An 18,064-nucleotide genomic window follows, 5' to 3' on the forward strand; every position below is an offset into this window, starting at 1 on the left:
AAATATATACGAGAGAATTACAGAATGCAGTCTTATTCGTCAGGGAGGTTAAGGAGACACTAACAATTTGTAGGGCACAGTTAGAAACAGTACCTCCTGCCAGGTGCTGTGTATTGAGGGTAGGTGCTAGGACATGGCCATAAATGCCTAGGAGTAAAGAGAAGTAAATGTAGGGAGGAGACTCAGAGGAGGTAGGATTGAGAGCAGCCTAGAGATGGGAAACATTCTAGAGAACAGTTAACATGGAACCCTTCCTTTTGTCCAATACTGTGTTAAGCAGTCAATTTCCAGGTTCCATTTATTTCTCCCTATAATCCTGTGGGCTTGATACTGTTCTTTACCCTCATTTCACTAAGGATGACACTGAGATTCAGTGGAGGTCTGTGATGTGTCTGAGACACCCAGCAAATAAGTGACAGAAGAATTATTGTAGGGCCATTTCTAGAAGTGAACCACCTTGCTATAGTAGCTTGCTGTGTTGTGAAGGACATGGAGATGTGAATAGAGATGTAAGTGTGTGTGTGTGTGTGTATATATACACAACGTCCCTTGTACATATATATTGGATGTGTGTTTGTGTGTATGTATAATGTATATAAATATGTATCCTATATATATAGGATGTGACATAGGCAGAAGACAGTGATAGAGCATTTCAGATGTAAAAGAAGGATTAAGCGTAACTAGGAGAGTAGTTGGCTTGGGTTTGAGGAGGGATCTATGAGGATACTTCACTGAGTAACTGGAAAGGAGGGCTTGCCTTGGGAAGGATTAGAGGCTAGGGGGTTTGCTTATGGAAGACCCAGGCAGAAGGCCAGTGTTCGCATGTGACAGGGAGTTTGGGCTGTGTCTAGAGCTGAGATTCAGGTATGTACTGGCTGGCCAAAAAGTAGTCATCCTAATTTGTCTGTGCGCTTTGGACACACGGACAGATTATTTAGGGACAAATGCCCTGGTGTGACCTCTGATTTGACTGTACCACAGGAGACCTGTGGCAAAGAGCTTGAACCCTGACTGTTTGGAAGGATAAAATACATGCAGACCTGAAGGATAAGCCAGAGGTGGGGAGCAGTGGAATCAGGGGGGAGCTGACACTTGCAGAGAAGCTCCATCTAGCCTCCCCCCAACTCTCACTCAGCAAACAGAGGCCTCCAGTGAGTCTGGACCAGTGCAGTGATTCTTCCCTGGCATTTGCAAGCTTCCCAGGGGCACACATCACCATTCTCCTGCTGTAGTTTCTAGCAAGATGATCCCTCAGTGCTCGCCAATGCTCCACTTGGTCCCCGACCAGAGGACCCATGATCTGATCTTGTTCTGGAGCACTGAGAAGACTCTCAAGCAAGATTTTTGACTATATGCTCTTTCCTCTGTGTGCTCTTTCTTGAGAACAGAACCCGTGAGTAAGATGCACTTCTCCAGTAAGAACGCCCACCCCACCCTACCACAGGCATAGAGATTCTTGGGGGTACATGGAGGGGAAAGTTCCAACACTGCCAATATGGTCTGTGGGGTGCACATAAAAGACAGCACCCAGGGATTCTCAGAAAAGCTTGGGGTTGGGACCTTCTGCAGAAATGGGGGTGGTGGTGGTGGTTAAGGCTGCAAAGATTCACACAGTAATCCTGAAATGGCTGCATCGGTGAGCCCAGACAGAAGATGCCCAGGACAGCCAGCTTATCAGACACAAACTATTCTGGTGTCTCTCCAGGGGTGTTACGGGATGTGCACACAAAACCCTACATACACGTGTACGTAAGCAAAGACAGCGAGATCACCAATACCAAGGAATGCAACAGTCCAAGAGCAGAAGCAGCCAAAAGACCTTTTTTAATTTTTTGTTTGTGTTTTTGTTTTTTGGTCACAGACCTTCTAAGACTTTGGCTTTGACAAGATATGATTGATCGCCTATTGGCCACCCTTCCTTCTTTGTCTGTCCCAAGACGAATGCTCATTTCAACATGGAAGAAATCCTTAGCTTATGGTTTTGGTTTCACTTGCCCTTTGCACTGAACCCAAGGTCACATTCAAGACAGCACACACACAAAACAACCCTCAATTCACAAACGGGCAGAGCTCCTAAAGCGCACTTGTAAATTGGGTCCTGGAGCACAGGAGCGTTTCCTCAAGGACGCAGTGGTAAGAAGGAGTTCTCCACTCTCAGGCCAGCCTGTACAACTCTAGTTAACCCCCTGAGGTTTGAAGTTGGTTCCTCGGGAGGCAGAGGATGGAGCTGGGCCAGGAAGGGGGCTGCTGGGTTTGGAGTGCCGGGACTGTCCTGTCCTTGAAAGGAAGAACTCAACGGCACAGTCATTTTGGACACAAAATTTTCAGGACCAGTTGTCATAGCAATATATCAATACTTTTTCTAAAAATAACTTTATTTTGAAATAGTTTAGGACTCACGAGAAGTTACAAAAATAGGACGGAGAGTTTCTGTGTTCCCTTCACCCAGTTTGTCCCATGATCATACCTTACATAACCGTGGTGTATTGTCAAAACCAGGAAGCTGAGGTTGTCACGGTACTACTCACCCAAGTAGGGGGCTTACTCGGACATGCCCAGTTATCCTTCTTCCCCGCCGACAGAAATATAACGCTTTGGAATTATTAAGCTCATTTTATTTTTCTACTGTTACAAATGCTAAGAATCTTTATTTTTGCAACAAAATCTCCCATTCTTCACCATAAAAAATTTAACTGATAATGTTATTTCAATGAAGAATGAGTAGGCTTTATATTCATACAAATTAATTTTGACGTTGAAAGGCAAAGATTTTCAAAGTTTCTAGAATATGCCATATTTGTAGTCAAAAGAATAATTAATGAAATGACAGCTTCACAAGATAAGCTGAGTCAGTGCTTGATAGTAGAGTGTGGGCCGGGGTCCTGCTCCCACTGGGCCACAAACTGAATGAAGTCCTGTTAGCTGAGTTACTTATCTCTTTGGTCCTTAATTACTTGATTGCAAAATAAGGAAATTGGACTACACGACTTCTTCTTCTTTTTTAAGATTTTATTTATATATTTGATGAACAGATAGAGCTCAAGTATGCAGAGCGGCAAGCAGAAGGAGAGGGAGAAGCAGGCTCTCCACTGAGCAGGGAGCCTGATGTGGGGCTCCATCCCAGGACCCTGGGATCATGACCTGATCCACCTAGGCGCCCCGACTACACAACTTCTAAAATGTCTTTCAGTGAAAACAGAACCCCTACAATAGCTTTTGTCAGAAGTATTGCACAGAGATCATTATAGAAAGCAAAAGATGGTTTTACTTAAAACAAAACAAAAACAGATCCAGGTCTAAAGCAAAAGCAAAAAACGTCTTGTACTCACATGAAGGTCATGAGAAAAGTACAAAAGGAAATTGCAAAGGCAGCATCTCGGTCGTGGGGACGAGGAGACCCATCTGCAGGTGGCCGGGAATGCAGAAACAGTCTGCATTCCCCGTAAGCTACTGACACTTGGGGGACATTTGGACAAATGATGTTCATCTTTCCAAGCCTATGTTTTTCCTCTGTCGAGGGACCATATTCCTGGGTGAGTGTGGTTCTCAGGAGCAGAAGGGATATAGAGGGGAAAGCCACAGCTTGTCCTGGGCAGAGTCTGGGTCCATAAATGTTACCAGAGAGCCTGAGTGTCAGGGGTGAAGGAGATAGGAAAGACAGGCTGGGAGAAGTTTTCATTTAGATGAAAAGACTGAAAGGAGCAGTGGCCTGCCTTTTGGTGCAGTGAGCTTCCGTAGGTAGCCTCTGCTTTCCGAGGACGCCTCTCGAGGAGAGCATGTTATGGGGCCCAAAGGGGGGTGTCACCCTGGCCACTCACTGAAGCCTGAGTCTGAGCTGAGGAAGGTGATGGACCTTCCCCCACGAGGCACGAGAGAGACCTGTGGTCTCAGCGGCCCTGACCTGGCAGAGAGACAGAAATGAGTAACACAGAGAGCTCTAATCCGTTTTTAGGACAAGTAAACATGTCCCACGTACTTTTTATCTCACTGTATGTTTGGGATTCGAATTTAGACTCCAGATCCCAGAATGTGAGATGTCTTAATGTGAAAATGCAATACAGATTTATCATCCTGTCTCCATCTTGCTGCTTATACTAGTTTCCCATCTATAAACACCTTCTTTTCCGCCTGGCCTTTTCTCCTAATATTTATAGTGCTGTCTCAAACACAGCCACGCAATTGCTATACTCAGGATAAATGGTAAAATCACACAGACCACAACTAATTCAATAAAAATATAGGAAAAAAAACAGAAATATTTGTGTACACGCCTGTCCAGTAGCCATGTATCATTTATATAAAAATTTCATGCTGGGTATTCTTATACTCCATTTACTATTCCTTCAGGCCACATTTTAAAAAGGTGTCACTTTGAATTTTTCAGGTAGCTTTCACCTTTTCATGTTAAGACAGAGCTTTAAAATCTCACAAAATTGGATATTCCATCTACCAGCATTCCATAACCTGTCTTAGAACACCAGTGCTAATACACACAGGCAAACTGCACTAAAAAGGACCCAGATAACTGCAATCGATACATTTTGTCCTTAAAGGAATTATTCAAAGGAAAGGAGCACTTGAACTCATTGCATCTTATTGCCAGGAAACGATCTAATGATCTTCATTTTATTATACTTTTAGAAAGAAATCACTTATCGGCCCAACCAGAACTAGAAATTACTTACTGACTTCAGTATGGACTGAGAAAGTAAACATCTGTGATTTAACAAACAAAAATTAATTCCAAAAGGAAAGTAATCTACACATAGAAAGCCTTTAGCTCAGGGCACCTGGGTGGCTCAGTGGGTTAAGCCTCTGCCTTCGGCTCAGGTCATGATCTCAGGGTCCTGGGATCGAGCCCCGCATTGGGTTCTCTGCTTGGCAGGGAGCCTGCTTCTCCCTCTCTCTCTGTCTGCCTCTCTGCCTACTTGTGTTCTCTGTCAAATAAATAAATAAATAAAATCTTTAAAAAAAAAAAGAAGGAAAAAAAAGAAAGCCTTTAGCTCATGAAATCAGCTAAGCATTCAAACGCCCTTGCTGTGACTTTGTGAACATGGAGTCACCCTTCTTTCATGCATATGTACACTCTGGAGATGTGGTTCAATCCAGAAATACTTGCGGGAAGCCTGCAGTGTTAGAACATCTATTTGTGTGCCCAAGGTACATTACAGACTTCTCACGGAAACATAAATATAAATATAATGTTATTTTACCAAAAATTGGTTGCGTAGACTCACTATTAGACCCGGCCTATGAATTGCTGTCTTCAGTCTGCATCGGGTTGGTGAAGAGATTGGGAGTAAGCCTTTAGAAACTTTTATACACTCTGACATCACCACGAAGTGAGTGACTAGCGAACAGGCCTCCTTGAACAGGGTGTAGACCAGTCCCGATGTTGTTGAATTCGCCTTGGGGTTGTATGTGTTGTGAGCTTCAAGCTACTCGTGCTCAGTAAAACCACATTTTGGTCTGTGATAGATGGGAAACAGGCAACCACAGGGAGGTCGAGGAGCACTGATCTCAACTGCAGTCTTCGTCACCTGTGTCTTCTATGGAACAGGTTGTGGGCATCCTAACTATGTTTCTAGAAGGTCATTTTCAATGAAGGTGTTATTCTTCAGTTTTTAAGTTTGATTCATTGAGAGGTGACTTGAGTTTTAATGGACACCTGCCTCTTTCCCAAGACCGCCTGCTCTCATTCGAAGACTGCATTAATGGGATTTATGTGTGATGGTAGTGAGATTCAGAAACAGTGTGTCTCTCTTGAATGTTCAGCCCGGGGGGACCACTTGCAAACTATCAAAGGCACCCGACTAAAGGACAATTTCATCCATGAGGAGGTTCAATAGCAGAAACCTCTGGATGATATGTTAGCAATTAATCGCTACAGTGACCTTTCATCAAGACCTTCGCATGGAGGTCCACAGGGCGAATTCTGGCAATTTGGCACTTGTCAGGCTGCACTGGCCAATAGAAGGATGACCACTGTTTTACACTTGTACCCCAGTCCCCCTCTCCTTTATCTGACATTACCAATCAATCATGGACTGTTTGGGACTCAACCTCAAAGTTGTCCTCAATAAAGGTATCCTCTAGAAAGCGTCTGCCAAAAGATGGGGGAGGGGAGGACATAAGAAGGAACCCACTTGCCATTCCTCGACTGAAACCATTTCTGATGAAAAGGTTTCCAAGAGTTGCAACGCACTTCACCTCGCACTTGTGAGAACAGCACAAAACCCACAAGTACTGGAAGGGGAAGTGGTGAAGGGTTTGCTGCCGTATACATTAGCAGAGTAAACAGGAACTTTCCAAGTCTCTTTGGTTTCACTAACTTTTTCTCCCTTGTCAAAATTCAGTTCTGGACTATTTCACCAGGTTTTCTCCAAGGCTACACCTTCTCTAAAGAGGGTTTTAAGTCGAAGTTCCTAGATGATCAAGTATAGAATAAGCATTGATTTCAAAAGGATAATAGTATGTATAATGGTTCCCCCCAAGCCAGAAACTTTCTTATAGGGAAGTCCAAATTGTAATCAACCAGCAAGTAAACCAGCAAGAGATGGGTCAGAAAAAGACCCATTGAATAGCACTGAATCTAAATCAATGTTAGGGTTGGTACTTAGGCCATATAATAATAGGAGTGACTTGTAGCTTTTACTACATTCACAAACTAAGTTAAATAATAGCTACTCTGTGCCATTTATGGTAAGAATAAGAGTGTTTCAGATATTCTTACCCATTTATTAAAAAACAGGAAAGAAAATACAATTCTTAATTTTTTTCCTTAGCCCTGAGCACATGTACAAATTCCCTTGCTGAATTTTCTTTCAATGGACCTTTTTGAAAAGTTTTATGTCAAGATTTACTATAGTATTCTTTTTTTTTTTTTTTAAAGATTTTATTTATTCATTTGACAGACAGAGATCACAAGTAGACAGAGAGGCAGGCAGAGAGAGAGGAAGGGAAACAGGCTCCCCGCCAAGCAGAGAGCCCGACATGGGGCTCGATTCCAGGACCCTGGGATCATGACCTGAGCCGAAGGCAGAGGCTTTAACCCACTGAGCCACCCAGTGGCTCAGGTCATGATCTCACAATTAATTCAATAAAATATAGGAAAAATCCCCAGAAATATTTGTGTACACTCATGTCCAGTAGCCATGAATCATTTATATAATGATTTACGATAGTATTCGTAAGTAAACCAATTTTTTTGTGCCTTACAAATAGCGTAAATGTCATTATAACATATTTTGGTACCTCAATATAGGGTGAATATACCCTAATACTTGGTATATCCATTCTTAAATGCAATAGTAAATTCCAACCTTAAACTTTAATATGAAAAACCCAAAAAATTATCTTTTCAAGAACAAAGTCAGTATGTTTTAAAAAGGCTGAAGATTATGGGCCAATTGATTCTTACTCTGTCTCTTCAGGAAACATTTAATGATCACTATATCTAGATCAGCCTGCCCAACAGAACGTCCTGTGGCGATGGAAATGTTCTGTATGGGCTTAGTCCAATATGATGGCCATTAGCCACATTGACTATTGAGCACTTGAACCCTGGCTCATGAGGAACGGAATTCTTTATTTTACTTAATTTTAATTAAATTACATTTAAATAGTCACATGTGCAGAGAGAAAATAGATACCAATGGGTTAGGATAGAAGGATGAAAATGATTTGTCATTTCTCTCAAAAACCTACAAAGCAGTGGGAGAAATAACATGCAAACAGAGTTCTACCTCGAAATCCCAGCTGAATTTTTATGGCCCTTAATAAAGTAGAGATTTTATATGGAAGAAAAAAGCCCCCAAATCACCATGATAATTCTGAAGAGGAACAAGATTAGGGAGAGGAGGTGGGACTTGCCCTACCAGATAATCAGAGTTCTTCTAGAGTTCTCATAATTAACAAGGAAATATTGGCATGGAGCTAGTGTAGTAGAACAGAATGAGAATCCAGAAACATTCATGCAGGATTTTCTTTTTTTAATCAAAATACAAAAAAAAAAGGGCTATAAGGAAAATTGATATATTTTACTATATCTGAACTCAAACTTTTTGTATTCAGCAAGACACTATAAACAAAGTTAACAGACTGAGAAGACAGAATCTACACCGTTGGTAAAGGAGCAGAATACACAAATAAACAAATTAACTTCCCAAAAGTTCAATAAAACAAAAAATAACAAAGAGAATGCAGGCAGAGGATATGAAGGGGCCTCTCCCAGAAGAAGAAACCTGAATGATGAGTAAGCATGAAGAATATGGTCCATCTGACTATATCAGGGACATGCAAATCAGAACAATGAGACTGCATATTCTACCCAGAGCATCTGCCAGTGGGCTTGAGTTTAACAAAGCCGAACATCAGCACAGATGTGGACGCTGGCAGGATGCATGGTGCGACCACCCCTCCAAAAGCAATTTGGCAATGTCCAGTGAAACTCCAAATATGTGCACTCTAGGCCCTGCTAACCTATTTCTAGGTATTTGCCTTCTGTCAATTCTTGCACAAGTGAACAAGGGAACTTGCCCAACAGGTTCACTGCAATGTTACTTGTAACTGTGGAAAATTTAAAATGAGCTAGATGTCCCTCAGTCGGGGAAGGACAAATTGTTGTGAGGTCGTTCAAAAGGATGACCCATAGCAGATGCCCATAGCAGGTGGAGTAAATGAGCTGGATCCGCGTTTATTGAGGCTGATGGGTCTCAAAACTATAATGTGGTGTGAAGAAGAGAAGTGACAGGAAAATATGGGAGTATGGGACCAGTTTCGTAAATGTCAGAGCACCCCAAGTACTATGTATTTTTCATGTGGGATACCTGCGTTTTAAAAGGATGAAAACTGGACAAGACGAATATTAACAACTTCATGATAGCTATACCTGGACAAGAGAGGTCTTGTGCCTTTGGGAGTGGATCTCTGGCCTTTTTCTGCTCCAGCCCCAGGGCTAAGGGGTTGTACCCACCTGAAGCCCATCTCTGCTCCGTCTCTACAGTGCACCCCTCCCACTCCCACCTTGGGAGCTGGAACCCCCAAGATTCCCTGTCCAATGGTCCAAGGCCTCTTCCTGGGCCTGTGTAGGCCTTTCCCCCTGGCCCACCTTCTCAAGAAAGGGCCTGGTGTCTGCCTCGGAGGCAGGGGACAAGGAATAGGATCTGAAGTCATCTGAAGGAGACTTCAGCTATGTCTAGGAATGTTAGTTCTTCATAACCATACACCTAAAACAAACACAACAACATGACCCTGCTAATTCTGGGGGTGGGGGGTATTTTTTTTTTTTTTGCTCTTTTTAATAGCTGACTCATATATATCACTTACCATGTTTCAAGTACTATTCTAAGTGATTCACCTTTAAAATTAGATAGTTTATTCCTACTCAGTTTTATGGAAGACAACTAAATGACTTGCGGAGGTCACTCATTGCAAAAGAAAAGGAATCTGGACCCAGTAGGTTTGGTTTCAAATTCCATGATCTTAGCTATATTCTAGGTCTACTTGACCATACACTACATTACACTACAAAAAAAAAAAAAAAATTAAAATACCCGGACAAATACAACCCAAAGAAAAAGGTGGTGGAATTTTGTGAGAAGGTTCTTAGATGTGTGAAAAGCACAGACGAAGAAGGCTTTACCTGGGAAGGAAGGCTGTCGCGGTGGTGGGGCAGGCTTCATGAACCAGCTGCCCCCTTTCCGCCCCAGCCTTGCTAGGCAGTGGGCAGGGAAGGGCAGGCGAGTGAAACGCCAGGAAGAGGGAACTTTGTGTATACAGGGATCAATTTAGGAAAGTTCAAGAAGGATTTGAGGATTAGCAAGTAGCTATGTTTGGCTGTTACATGAGGGGACAATTTGGTGAGGGACGTAGGTTGGGATCTTTAAAGGGAGGTTGAGACAGGATTTAATCTGGAAGGCAAGGCAGGCTCCGCAGAGCTACACCGTGGCCATGGCCAGCAGGCCAGCTGCTGGTGAGGAACCCCCAGGGGCTCTGGCGAGGGACACTGAGGGGCCAGTCAAGAAGCAGTCAGGTATGCTCACCTACAATGAACCGGGCATTCTTCCAGGTGGTGGGAGCATGGAGTGAACAAAACAGAAGTTTCTGCCCTCACGGAACCTGCATTCTAGTGGAAGAACACAACCAAGATAAATACGTGGGATCTCCAGCAAACAAAGGGATACGGATACGCATCTGCGAGACGGAGAAAGCAGGGGAGGGAGCTAGGAAGGACGGCCTGTGCACGTGGATGTGTGTAATGCGTGGTGGCGGGGCGGTGGAGTGAGCTGAGGTGCCGTTGGAGGGAAGGCCTGCACACTGAGGGGTGCTGCGAGGATCCGGAGACTCAGAGCCTGGGGCTGGGCCATGGTTACACCACAAGGAGGGGCAGGAGGAAGAGCTCGGTGGGAGGAAGACAGATTGAGTCTGGGGTCCAGGGGGGCAGTTAAAAATAGGGGCCAGAGCCCCGAGCGTGAGACACATCCACCCAAGAGTCACTGCTAACTTGGTGATGGATGGTGGTAGATACGCTTTATTTTAGTAGCTAAGATCAAGGAACAAGAGAGCAATAGAAACTGGCAATCAGAGCGTCCCCGCTGTGTGCCCCCGGCACGCTCGGGTGTTTTAGTCCACACAGTACCTGTAATGCTAAGGACAACCCTGCGGCCCCCATAGAGTTAATTCAGCACAAATAACACCAGCAACAGTAGCCCACACGAAACAGGTTATAGACTACATGCATGAGACACTTTCCTGGCCCTTTCTTTATACATGTCATAATATGTTAATTCATTCCGTTTTTACAGAGACCCAGGAGGGTACTAATTGGCCTCATTTGACAGGTGAGAATGCCCCGCTGGCCAGGGTAGTTGCCCAAGGTCACAGGCCGGTGAGGGGATGAAGGAAAGGTTGAAGAGAGTGGCCTGGCTCCAGAGTTCTTGTTCTGGAAGGAGGGAACCTCTCAGCCTTCCAAGAAAAGCAAGCTGAAAGCACAAATCCTTTTTGAGGACGGGGTGTGGGTCTGGGGAGAAGAGCTAGAGAGATTCTCCGGTGACAAGGGCGAGAGAGGAGGCTGGGCTGGGGCAGGGAGAACGGGTCAGCTCTGCAGCCTGGGGTGGCCCGCAAGCTGGCCGGTGAAGACCGAGCACCGAGCACTGCACCCAGCAGCCCAAAGGGACGAATCCCAGAGGCCAGACGCCAGTGCGGACGCGCTCTGCGGTCCTCTGGGAGCGGATGAAGAAGTGAAAACCAACCCTCAAACCAACCAAACACCCTTTCTGAGCGATTTCAGGTCTGGAAAGTAAGTCTGAAGGCCCCGGCTGAGGAAACCTGTTTCCCTCTGGAGGTCCCTTTTCACTTTGAATCTGAACGAGAGGCTTAAACTCTAGATTTCCCAGCTGCCTCTTTGAGAAAGTTGGGCGACTTCTTAGATGTGACCAGAATCCCCCCCTGGATCCGGCTCGGCAATGGGTCGCCAAGCGGCCTTTGAGCACTGAGGGCTGGAGGGCTGGAGGGAGTGTCCCCGGGGCACAGGCGCGGGACCCGGAGCGCGCGTCCTTTGTCCCCCGTCCTCTCGTGCCCCCCCTCCCCGCTGCCCTCGAGACCTCCGAGAGGCCGCGACCGAGGAGCCCAGAAAGTCGTGGGTGACCCTGGAACTTTCCGATGGGGCGCGCGACCCGGGGCGGAGCGCAGAGCCCGCTGCTGGCAGGGACCGAATGGAGCTCCGCGCCAGGCCGGAGGCTGTGCCCGTCACTCGCAGTCCCGGGCCGGGTGGCCGGCGCGCGGTGGCTCTGAGCCAGGCCGCGCCGCCCGGGCACCGCCGCGCGCCCACCGCGACCCCGCCGCCGCGTCCCCGGGGAGTGCCGCCCGGGCCGCCGCGGGCGCCCGAGGTCGGGAGGCCGGGGCGGCGGGCGCGAGGGCCCCGGGGGCCGAAGGGCCGGCGACGGCTGGCGCGGCGCCCGGGGCTGTGAGGCGGGAGCGCCGTGCGGAGGGGGGGTGGGGGGGAGCGGCAGGGGTGAGTAGGCGGCCGGCGGGGCCCGCGCTCACTCGGAGGCCGGGCGACCGGCGGCAGGACGCGCTCGCGGAGTCGGGCCCGGCGGCGGCCGGCCGCGCGCACCATGCCGTCCTTCGACGAGGCGCTGCAGAGGGCGGGCGAGTTCGGGCGCTTTCAGCGGCGCGTGTTCCTGCTGCTGTGCCTGACGGGCGTCACCTTCGCCTTCCTCTTCGTCGGCGTGGTCTTCCTGGGCAGCCAGCCCGAGCGCTACTGGTGCCGCGGCCCGAGCGCCGCCGCGCTGGCCGAGCGCTGCGGCTGGAGCCCGGAGGAGGAGTGGAACCGCACGGCGCCCCCCGAGCACGGCGGCGACGGCAGCTGCCGGCGGTACCTGCTGGAGGCGGCCAACGCCAGCGCCGCGCCCGACGCGCTCAGCTGCGCCGACCCGCTCGCCGCCTTCCCCAACCGCTCCGCGCCGCTCGTGCCGTGCCGGGGCGGCTGGCGGTACGCCCAGACCCACTCCACCATCGTCAGCGAGGTAAGCGGGTGGGCACGGCGGGCCCGCCCGACGGGACGGCGCCCTTCTTTCCCCGGACGCGGCGAGGGCGGGAAGCCGGCCTCCGCGGACGGCCCGGGGAGGCTGGCACCTGTTGGTGGCCTCTGGGGACCGACCGGTGCATCCCGCTCTCGAAGCGCCGCGCGCGACAGGCCCGGGCGACGCCTGTCGCTGATTGCCCTCTGCGAGCGAGCGGACGGAGAGATGCTTGGGTTTCGGGTGTGAACCACAGGTGGGGACAGGTGCTAAGTTCGCGGATGCTTCGCACGCACCTCCTCGGGCACCCGAGCGTCCCGTACGACGGACGTTGTCGTCGGGGTGGGTTTGCGCAAAAGTGGGAAATTACGGTCCGACTCGCGGTGGAGACCTGCGGCCCCTGGGGCGAGCGACTTGGTTGGGCCGGGCCGGATTGCTCTGTGGTCTTCAGGGGGTAAAGGAAGGGCGGAACGTCAACTGGTTGCCCAGAAGATGATCGGAAATGCACGGGGACAGAGGTCAAGACTCTCCATGGGCATGATTTTAGCAAAACTGCTCTGGGGCAAAGAGCAACATCTGAGAGAAATTGGGAAAGCTGTGGGTTTCAATGAAGAGTTTTAATTTTAATTTTTTTTTTCCTGTTAGTAAATTACAGGAAGGCAGCAGAAAGGGCTACAAGCCTTACAAGGCAGATCCCCCTTCCCAGGGTTGGCCGCCTGGCTGTGTTTGGGACCACAGCGCATTGGTTAGCGGCTGCTCAGCCTTGGCCGAAGCTGGGCTGGGATGGCAGTTTCTTCCTCATCTTTGTGCCTTAGCTTTGGGGACTGTCTCCACGGAGGCTGGGTCACAGGAACGAACAGTTTCTTTGAACTTCATGGGCAATCAGAGATCAATTTAATTTCCTAAAAAAATGATTGAATGTGCTCTGGCAAATTAGGAAAGAAACATTTTTATCTTCAGTTACTGTCATAAACGTTTTTTAAGCACTTCCTTGAATGAGGCGGAAAACTCTAGATATGAAGTTAGCGATGCCTCTTCCATCACTGTTCATGGTGACCTCATCTCTCTGGTGTTGGGATTCTAGATCTTTGAGGTCATGCATGTTCTATAGTGCCATGTGTGTATGGTCCTATGCTAAGTGGTGTCGAGATAAAACCTGTGGCCACCCAGACAGGCAATGTGTCTGTGTATTTGGGGTACTTTAATTTCTACTTGACCTGTGGGTAATGATGGCGACTGCTTCATAAACTATGTGGGGTTGCTGTTAGGGATTTCATAGATGAAATGGACAGGATGTGGACTACAGTGGGACCGGGCATTATCCCTAGTGCTTCCTCTGAGCTGTCCGATGGCTTCTGGTATCCCATTTAGCATGGCTGCTTAGTGCTTACTTCCCAGGCAAATTAGAAGATAAGCCTTGGAGAGAGGACACTGGATTTTTTAAGACATTTAAACCTCAGAGAATAAAATGAACCCTCAAAGCGAAACGCACATGCGCTCAAGTGGGGTTTCTGTGAGCCAGTGTGATCCCTGGACATCAGAGAAGGGAGACATAGAAATCTGTGAGTTAGTGCCCGGACAGATACTTGCGAAATATTCTGGGGTTCTGGAGTTGTTTCAGGTGACCTGGGGTTATTTCAAGGAGGGACAGGTGGTCTTATGAAGATCAGTGGCTCCCAAAAGGCAATGTGGAAAGTGGAAGGTCAGGAGACCTGGTGTGGTACTGTCTGCAGCTAGCTGTGTGGTTTGGTTGAGTCACTTAACCTCTCTGGGCTTAGCTTTCTCATCTGTAAAATCAGAGGCTGGACTAAGCCCTTTACAGTCTTACAGATGCCGCCGGTGTTATAGCTGGATGGCTGCTTCAGGGTGCCCAGAACAACAATAAAAATTTTCAAGGAGAAGTAGAATGATACTCAGCATGCACTGCTGAAGGCCACCAACACGTCTTTGAAGTATACTGGAGAGATTTTTTTTTAAATCCCAAATTGGTCACTTTTTCTGGTTTGTTTGTTTTTAATGCTTTGATTCTTAGGAGAACCCCCTCCCCCGCCATCCATTCAGAAAACACAACCATTCAGAGCAACTCATACTCTCTCAGAGTTCTGCCTGGCTCTCGCTTCACTGGCTTTGGTTTTGAAGATGGTCCATTTAGTTTTTGTTTTTTCATATTCCGTCGGGATTAAAGGAACTTTACTTCTGTCTTTGGTTCACACTGTACCCGATGTGTTTCTACAGACTTAAAGATTAAGATATTAATCATGGACAGGGCGTGAATTGCAAGAGTTTTGAAGATGCAAGGGCGGACCAGATTCCAGAATGTCCCCATACGGCTATTCCGCTTCGTCCTTGCACCAGTGGGGGGATATATCATTGTCTTAGCTTTGTAGAAGAGGTACCTGAATCAGGAGATGTGGAAGGACCTGCCAAAGTCCCAGACCTTCTAAGTGGCCCAGATGGGTTGAGATCCAAGGGTCATGAGGGTGAATCATTCTCCGTTCCTCTAGGTAGTGCTCAAAGTCTTGGGGACGAGTCCACGCAAAATAAGCACTCGCACTTTAGAAGCTGCAGGAGATCATTTGGAACCTTCATATTTACTTCATTCTTCTGGCCGATCTGCCATTGTATTTCATTTCGTAGCAGGAGCAGCACAGTGAGCCGTAATCATCCAGACCAGCCAGGAATGTCTCGCTCCCCTTGACGTGACCATTACAGAATGGTCACCTGAAACTCACCCACTGTTTCTCCATCTTACAAAGCGAAACAGCTCCAAGGAATGAAGTCAAAGTCAGTGCCTAGTGCAGGGCTGTTTCAGTCCGGCCCCTCACTTACTTCTCTTGCTCAAGATGAGGCAGTAGATTTTTCACTGATAGGTCACTTCCTCAGGGCGGACTTTCTAATGTTTGCGTCTCAGCCTTGCGTGCTTGTCAGACGCTGGCCAGCGTAGAGCGTGACAGAACGCAGGAAAGTCTGAGGCTCCTCCACACACACACTTCAATTCCTTGCCTAGGAGTGAGTCTTTGAAATGGATGTTAGGTCTTTAAATGTTTGCTTGTATGCCATAAATGGAAATTTTTAAAAAAGGAAAAAAAGAAGGAAGGAAAGAAAAAGAGCTTCTCCCTAGTGCCTCAGTGAACCTGGGTTCAGAGCACCTTTTAAAAATAGTCTGAATCAGTCTCATTTTTCCTTTCCAGGTCATTTTTACCCCCCAGTAAAAGGAACGCCCATATGAGGGAAGTAGCTGCCACACTGGAGAGAGTGGGGGCAGCTTGGCTTTGTAGGGCTTCACGTGTCTCTGCTTTGCTCTAACTCGTCTATCCCACGGCAGAGGGCCAACCCAGTCAGTTAACCCTCGGACATCAGAGGCGCCAGCATCCTCTCTTCCCTGAATGTCAAGCATGGAAAGTCTCTCCAGGCCCACGTTTTAGTCTGGGCTCATTCTCTGCTGTGCTCTGGGCACTTGAGAAAGATCTTGCTTCAGCACCGGTTTTATTGCTGGTTATTATTGGGGCCTCCCTTGTTTCTTGCTCAATCAACCTCACCAGGAGGACATCGGCTTCATCATTACTTCTAAGACCCACATAGGTCACTGTTCCTTTTTATCTCATTAAATTCTCCTCTTTATTATTTGCTCTTGTTTCCCGGATTGACTTCTGGTATGCTTCTTTCAATGGAAGTTTGATGCATATCTCAGTTATTTTCAGCCTTTCTTCTTTTGTAGCATAAATATTTAAAGCTATAGATCTCCTTCTGTGTACTTTTTTGACCATACCCGACAAGTTTTGAAATTCAGGTTTCAATTATTATTCTATTCTTGGTATTTGTAATTTCCATTATTTTTTCATCTTTGGCCCATGACTTTTTTTTATCTTTTTTAGTTGTTGCCTTGCAGTTTAGAGTTGGTGTGTCAGAGAACGTGGTCTGTGTGATGCTGCCTCTTTGGACTTCATTGAAGTTTGCTTTTTGGCCGTTAAGAGGTCAATTTTCATAAATGTTCTGTACGTGCTCTAGAAGAATGTGCAGTCCTTAGCTATTGGGGGCAGGGCTTATAGACGTCCCATATTTGAAGCTTGTTTCTTGTGCTGTTAAAATATTCTAGATTTTAATTAACTTTCCATTAGCTTGGTCTATTGAGATTAACAAGTATTGGAATTAGCCATTATGTTGATGCTTTTGTCAGTTCCTCCCTTTATCTCCAGCAGGCATAAAAAGTTACATACATGGGACAGTTTTATTGGGTGTGTGTATCTACAAATTTAGATTTTGCTTGTAACCTACATAGTGAATTGAAACTTTTATCAGTGTTTGGAGACCCTGTCTAAAATCTGTGAAGTATATTGTCTTGCTGTCTATTTTGTCTCATACTAATGTAGTCACTCCAGCTTTCTTTTAGTTAATATTTGCCTGTTGTATCTTTTGTTTCCCCTTACTTTCAAACTTCCCATGTTCTAAGAGTTTAGATGTATCTCTTATAAAATGCATATAACTTGATTTTGTTTTTAACTGATACACATAGTCTCTTTGCATTTATTTTATTCATTGATATATTTGAGCTTGTTATATTATTTTTCTCATTTTTTCATAAAATATGTAGAATTTTATATATTATTTTTGTATATTTTTCATATTTTATTTCTCATATTTTTCTCATATCATATTATTCTATTATACATATTATTTCTATGCTTTTTTTCCTCCCTTTAAAAAATGATTTTTCAATTTGTTTTTCTTATTCTATTTTGTTCCTTTATTTATTTGGAATTTAGATCCTTTATTTCAGCTCTTTTAGTGGTTATCCTTGACATTTTACTATGCTTACTTAACAGCACCTAAATTTAATACTGCAATCTTCTCAACAATTTAGGAAGTTTCAACACTTTCACTCAGTCTCTCACCTCGTGTATCACAAGCATTTGTAGCCAATATCCTAGGTCTTTCTTTTAAGTCTTAATTTATGGGCTCTGTGTAGATCACACATGCTTGGGTTTACACTGCTCATCATTTTATACAATATCTCCATTTCCCCCTTCCTTTTGATATAAATCTTTAAAATTTTTCTTTAGTGCATATCTCTAGGTGGTCCATGTTCTCAATTGTTTTTTATATGGAAATGTCTTTGTTTCCTCATTCTTAAAAAAAAAAAATTATTTTTAGGTAATCTCTACCCCAACATGGGGCTCAAACACACAACCCGGAGATCAAGAGTCACATGTTCCACTGACCAAGCCAGCCATTATTCACCATTATTCTTGAAAGACTGGTTTTGCTAGGAAAATAATTCCATGCTGCCAACTGTTTTCCCTCAGCCCTGTGAAGATGTTAATTCTGTATTACAGCTTTCATTTTGCTTTGGAAAAATCTGCTGTCAGTCTCACTGTCCTTTTTGCTGAGGTTGTATTTAAGTGGATATTTCTTTTATTTGCCCAGATTGGTACATATTGCCCTAAAAGGCATCTGGCACATAATAGACATCTAAAAATAGTCATTAATGAACCAATTGTTGTATTACCTTTAACTGAATTTTGGGAAATTCTCAGCCAGCG

General features: G+C 46.1%; 1 protein-coding gene across 2 annotated transcripts in view; it reads left to right on the forward strand.

The window, feature by feature from the left end:
* Window positions 1–12,032: 12,032 nt before the first annotated feature.
* The window catches only part of SLC22A3 (solute carrier family 22 member 3), a 93,387-nt gene continuing 87,355 nt past the window's right edge, over window positions 12,033–18,064 (forward strand). For both annotated transcript variants that reach the window (XM_032837195.1, XM_032837196.1), the window contains exon 1: window positions 12,033–12,530. In XM_032837195.1, coding sequence (XP_032693086.1) covers window positions 12,120–12,530 — 411 coding nt within the window. In that variant the 5' untranslated portion in view covers window positions 12,033–12,119. The remainder of the gene's footprint in view (window positions 12,531–18,064) is intronic.

Source organism: Lontra canadensis, unplaced genomic scaffold (genome assembly GCF_010015895.1).
Source record: "Lontra canadensis isolate GAN:19392208 unplaced genomic scaffold, GSC_riverotter_1.0 scaffold97, whole genome shotgun sequence".
Lineage (NCBI taxonomy): Eukaryota > Metazoa > Chordata > Mammalia > Carnivora > Mustelidae > Lontra > Lontra canadensis.